The 5,845-nt window shown below is 45.4% G+C and overlaps 1 protein-coding gene across 1 annotated transcript; it reads left to right on the forward strand.

The window, feature by feature from the left end:
* Nucleotides 1–2,953: 2,953 nt before the first annotated feature.
* Nucleotides 2,954–5,300, forward strand: LOC129709647 (C-reactive protein-like). The gene is made up of 3 exons (XM_055656131.1): nucleotides 2,954–3,105; nucleotides 3,225–3,300; nucleotides 3,867–5,300. The coding sequence occupies exons 2-3, from the start codon at nucleotides 3,237–3,239 to the stop codon at nucleotides 4,481–4,483; spliced, it is 681 nt and encodes a 226-aa protein (XP_055512106.1). The 5' UTR covers nucleotides 2,954–3,105; nucleotides 3,225–3,236; the 3' UTR covers nucleotides 4,484–5,300.
* The last annotated feature ends 545 nt before the right edge of the window (nucleotides 5,301–5,845 follow it).

The following is a 5,845-nucleotide window of genomic DNA, read 5'->3' on the forward strand; positions in this document are numbered from 1 at the left end:
ACAGCTTCTTTCCGGCGGCTGTCACTCTACTCAACAACGTACCTCGGTGACTGGCAATCACCCCCCCCCCCCCGGACACTCCTCCCACAGGAAAAACACTATGTCTGTATATATGCTAATGTAAATATTTATTGAAATCTTATGCTATGTCGCTCTTCCAGGGAGATGCTAAATGCATTTCGTTGTCTCTGTGCTGTACACTGACAATGACAATTAAAGTTGAATCTGAATCTGAATCTGAATCTGAGAACACCCTGGGGACTCATTCCCTATATCAAGCCAAGAGTCACTTTGGTGTCGGTGGGGTACTGATAGGGAATGATCAGCCATGATCACATTCAATGGCAGTGCTGGCTCAAAGGGCCAAATGGCCTCCTCCTGCACATATTGTCTATTGTCTAGTATCTAACAGTCACCTGTCACCCAAGGAGTATGAGATTTGAGGATCTGATCAAAGTTCATGAGGCAGGGGATGAAGCAGATGGATGGTCTCCTGGACTATCCCTGCTGATTAACCCTGGGAGTGATTCAGTGGGACTGGGGGCTAAACGTAGAGGGAAAGGCTGAGATCAGGAGAGGGCATCAACCATGGGATGGGTTCCCAGTCAGAGTGGGTGTAGCGGGGAAAATGCTCGTGTTCAGGTGGGAGAGTTGAACTCATTCATCTCCCATGGCTCGCTCCACACTTTCACTCTCATTATCTGATGCTGACTGATGTCGACACACAGAGCAATGGCAGCTCTCTCTCTTTGGGAGAAGGGAGGTCGATTGACCGACCAATGGTGCCAGCTTAACAACCTGGCTCTCAATGTCAGTAAGATCAAAGAACTGAATGTGGAGTTTGGAAGAGGAAGGATGAGGATCCACAAACCAGTCTATGTCGACGGGACGACGGTGGAGTCAAAAGCTTCAAATACCTGTGCGTGCATATTTCTGTAGATCTTTCCTGGACCCAAGATGGGCACAAAAAGCTGTAGTAACTCAGCGGGACAGCATCTCTGGAGAGAAAGAATGGGTGATGTTTCGAGGTTAAGTCCACACTAATGTAATTATAAAGAAAACCCATCAATGCCTCTACTTCCTGAGGAGATTAGGGAGATTTGGTATGTCAGAGAGGATTCTCTTGAACTTCTACAGATTAGATTAGATTAGATTAGATTAGATTAGATTAGATTCCTTTATTTGTCATTCAGACCTTTTGGTCTGAACAAAATGTTGTTGCCTGCAGTCATACATATAATAATAAACAACAAAACACACAATAAACACAAATTAACATCCACCACGGTGAGTTCACCAGGCACCTCCTCACTGTGATGGAGGCAAAAGTCTTAAAGTCACTGTCAATTTCCCTCCTTATTCTCCGTCTGCGCTGAGGCGATCCAGGTCTCCGATGTTGTTACCCCACCGAGCGATGGTAAGTCAGTCCCACAGCTCAACCGAGCTCTGCGGCCCGGGGTGGTCGAAGCTGCCCAGATGACGCCCTCCAGTCCAGCGGACGCAGCTATTGCTCCGGAAAAACAGGCACCAACCTGTGACCTGCGAACTCCCGACGATGTCGTCCACTGGTCTGCGGCCGAGCCCCGGATTCAGGTAACCGCCGCTGGAATGCCGCCTCAGCCACCAGAGCATCATCGCAGCCTCGAGTCGGGCCACCCTCACCGGAGCACCGTCTCAGACACGAGTCGTGCCGCTGCCACCGGAACGCCGGAACGCCGGAACGCCGCCACAGCCCCGAACTCGGCCAGTCTCACATTGTAAGTCCTGGCTGGCTCTGCCTCCGGTGCCTCGACGTCGGGGCAGTTGGAGGCCACCAGCTCTGCCATTAGGCCTCAGCGCAGACGGAGGCAGAGAAGGGGAGTTAGGGCAGAAAGAGAAGCATTCCCCCGAAGGGAGAGACAGACCCCTGTTCCGGGGTTACGTCCGTGCCCGGGTGGGATTAGAAAGGGAATACGCCCTGTCTGTGGGCACCCTGAGGGAGTTCCGGGACCGCTGGGCTCCGCAGGGTGTTGAATGTATCCTCAATAAGGATTGTATCATAATTGTATAATAGTTTATTATGGATATATGTTTGTATTGTATTTATGGTGGTGGGTTCTGGCTTGTTTTATTGTAGTGTAAATATTATTTTTTAATAATTGAATACATTTTTTGATTAAAAAAAAAAAAAAAAAAAAAAAAAAAAAAAGGGAGAGACAGAAAACCCTGTTTCACCCCCCCCCCCCCCCCCCCCCACCCCCCACACACACATAACACAACGTAATAACTAAAATTTGACTAAAACAAGACAAACAAAACAACAAAAAAAAGTAAAAACAGAGACGGACTGCAGGGGAGCCGCAGCCATTCAACATGCCGCTACTACCGGACAGGTGTACAGTAGAGAGCATCACGGCCTGGTTCCGCAATTTGAATGCCCAAGAACGTAGAAGACTGCAAAAAATTGTGAACACTGCCCATTCTATCACATGTTCTGACCACCCCAACATCAAAAAGATTTACAGGTGTCGCTGCCTCAAAAAGGCAGCCAGCATCATCAGAGACCAACACCACTGTGGCCACACACTCATTTCATCCGGGAAGAAGATAAAGAGCCTGAAAACTGTAACGTCCAAGTTCAGGAACAGTTCCATCAGGCTATTAAACAGTACAACAGCCATTAAGCTCTGAACTACAATTATTGAATTACTATCATTGTTAGTACTGCACTGCTGTTGTTTGTTTTTTATGTGTACATATGTGTGGTGTGTGAGTATATATATATATATGTATGTATATACATTTGTATATATGTGTGAATAAGTGTATATATATATATATACACACTAAACTTGTCTTTCTCATTTATTATATTGCTTACAGTGCACTGTTGTTTACATATACTTTGTGCTGCTGCAAGTAAAAATGGCATGGGACATATGACAAGAAAACATTCTTGATAATCTCCTGCTCCAGAGTATTGGGCGGCAGCAGAGGTTGCTCCACCCCCTCAATTCCTTTCTGCGATTGGCAGTGACTAGCTTCAGCAGGATATAAATTGCAGCAGCTTGTGCCCAGGGTATTGGACCCACCTGAGGTGAAACTGGCTTGTTGGAGACAGACACAGTGAGTACCAGAGGGGTTGTTTGTGTGTTGCTGACACACGGGACTGGCTGCTGGTTCTTAGTTTCAATGGATTGACACCAAATGAAATGAAATGAATGGGGGATTCTTTGTTTCAACAGGTCAGAGACAGGATGAAGTCCTTTGTTACAATTGTGCTTGTGCTGTGCATTTACCTGTCAGGATCGGACAGTGCAGGTTAGTACTTGTTCTGGTGTGAGGGGTTCCTGAGGGCAAACATCAGACATGGTGCATGTTAGGGCAGGTACTGAATCATTTTAGCTTACTCTGGTCTGAAAATTGTACCTTTAGTAAATGGAGCATGTTCTGGTGAAGGTAGTGGAGGGATACAACATGGTACAGCACAGGAATGGGCCCTTCAGCCCACCATGCTGTGCTGACCATGATATTGGTCTGAACTAATCCCATCTCTCTGCACATGGTCTGTACCCTTCTCTTCCTGCATGTTCATGTGTCTGTGTAAATGCCTCTTCTACACAGCTAATGTAAAACCTTCCACCACCAACCTGGCAGTGTGCTCCAGGCACCTGTAAGCAAACACTTGCCTTTCACATAATCATATACTTATTAAAACTCTGATCTTGTTACTGTTTATATGTGTGTGTATATGTGGTTATCTTTACATCTTCCCCAATACATTATGCAGTAATGATTACATTTTTACATATACCAGTTGCCATTTTGCCCGTCGAGCCGGTACAATTTCAAACAGAGATTTAACATTCAAACTTCATATTTTACAGGATTGATGCAGAAATCAGTGATATTCCCAACCAAAACAGCCACCAGCTTCGTCAAGTTGAATGCAGCTGATTTCTCTGATTTGACTGCCTTTACTGTCTGCTTCAGAGCAGCCTCTGAAGAGAACCGTAATTACGCTTTGTTCTCCTACGCATCAAGCAGACACCACAATGAGCTGCTGATTTGGCAAAAGACTAATGCACAACTTGACCTGTATTTAGGATCTGTTATAACGGGACTTTCCCTCCCAAAAATGGATGCCTGGTTGAGACACATCTGTGTGAGCTGGGAGTCTCAAAATGGTGAGATAACAGTCTGGGTCAATGGGAAACGTAGTCTAAGGAAGGTTAGTAGTAAGGGTGGATTTGTGAAAAATGGTGGCCAGTTTTTTATTGGTCAGGAGCAAGACTCAGTCGGTGGTCACTTTGACATCGAACAATCCTTTGTCGGAGAGATGACTGATGTTAATATGTGGGATCGTGTTCTAAAACCCTATGAGATTGAGTTGATCAATCGGGGGTGTTACAGTGATGGAGGGAACATCATTGACTGGGGATCAACAACATTTACACAAGAAGGGAAAGTCATAATTAAAGATAATAATGATTGTACACTTTAAATGTTTTTGCTCCAAAAAGCATTTAAATGTGCAGAGGGGAACACAATCTCCTCAAACTACACTAGCTGAATATGACCTTGCTTTGCGATCTTTCCTCTCTAAACCAGATTAGTAGTAGAAGTAATGTTGATTCTAGAATAAAGGGCTGTTTACGTCGGGGTAAGGAACAACTCACTGAGTCCTTCCAGTTTCTCATTCCCCTCACTGACAGGGTAATGGCTTCAAACTCAATACACAAGAGTCTCGGCCATTCTCCGTCACACATTGAGAGAGGGATGGGGAGCGTGGAACCATGGTGATGCCTTCAGGGATCAGCAGGGTGTAAACCCCAGGGCACTGCCCCACACACTGACCCTTGACTGAAGCACAGGGACTGCTCAGAACAGACAAGTCTGCCCTCTTTAACCAGACTCCCCTCCTCGTCCATTCTGCTGGAGCCCTTCCTCAAATCCCACTGGGAATAGTTGGGCATCCCAGCTAAAAGATGCAGCGTTACAGAGTGGTGTCCAGGGCATTTGGTGCCATCTCTCTGATACACACATGTAGACAAGAAAGTGTCAGGGGCACGGGGGTGGTGGTGATGGGCAGACAAGGACTGTGGGAAAGTCCCTGTGGTGGAGGCTGATCCTGTCTTGATTTAGATTGTGCTGATTGGAATGATTACTGTCTCTCTCTGTATTTAACCTCTTAATTTCACATTGTTTGTTACACCAAGGTTTGGAAAGCTCACAATGTGTTCTGTGCTTCCAGTGATTGTGATTGAACTGTAACATTGTAGTTTCATCAGCTTAATAAACAAGCATCAAAACAAAAAGAATCTTGTGTGTGAATGACTGTGTTTGTGTATCCGGGTTCCATGTAATGTTCACTGCACTCAGTGTCCATTACTAAGTCTTAAAAACATCTCTAAATACACCTATCAAATTCTGCACCATCTGAGCCTTTTGCACAAAGATCAGTAGAATCTTGATCAGCAAGTAGACAATGGAATGGTTAATGCCGTTGAATGCAGATAAGTGTGAGGTGTTGCATTTTTAGAAGTTGAACCAGGATAGCATCTTCATCATAAATGGAAGAGCCTTTAGGAGTGTTGTCGAGCAGAGGGATCTAGGAGTGCAGGTACATAGTTCCCCTAAAGAGGCATAGTGTAACAGGTAGATGGGGTAGAGAATAAGACTTTTGGTACATTGGCCTTCATCAATCTGGGTATCGAGTGTACAAGTTGGTATGTTATGGCAGGGTGGGACAAGGCATTAGTGAGGCCACATTTGGAGTTTTGTGTTCTGTTTTAGTCACCGTGCTACAGAAGAATGTCATTAAGCTGTAAACTGTGCAGAGAAGATTTACGAGGATGTTTCCAGG

Source organism: Leucoraja erinacea, chromosome 26, assembly GCF_028641065.1.
Source record: "Leucoraja erinacea ecotype New England chromosome 26, Leri_hhj_1, whole genome shotgun sequence".
NCBI classification, from domain to species: domain Eukaryota; kingdom Metazoa; phylum Chordata; class Chondrichthyes; order Rajiformes; family Rajidae; genus Leucoraja; species Leucoraja erinaceus.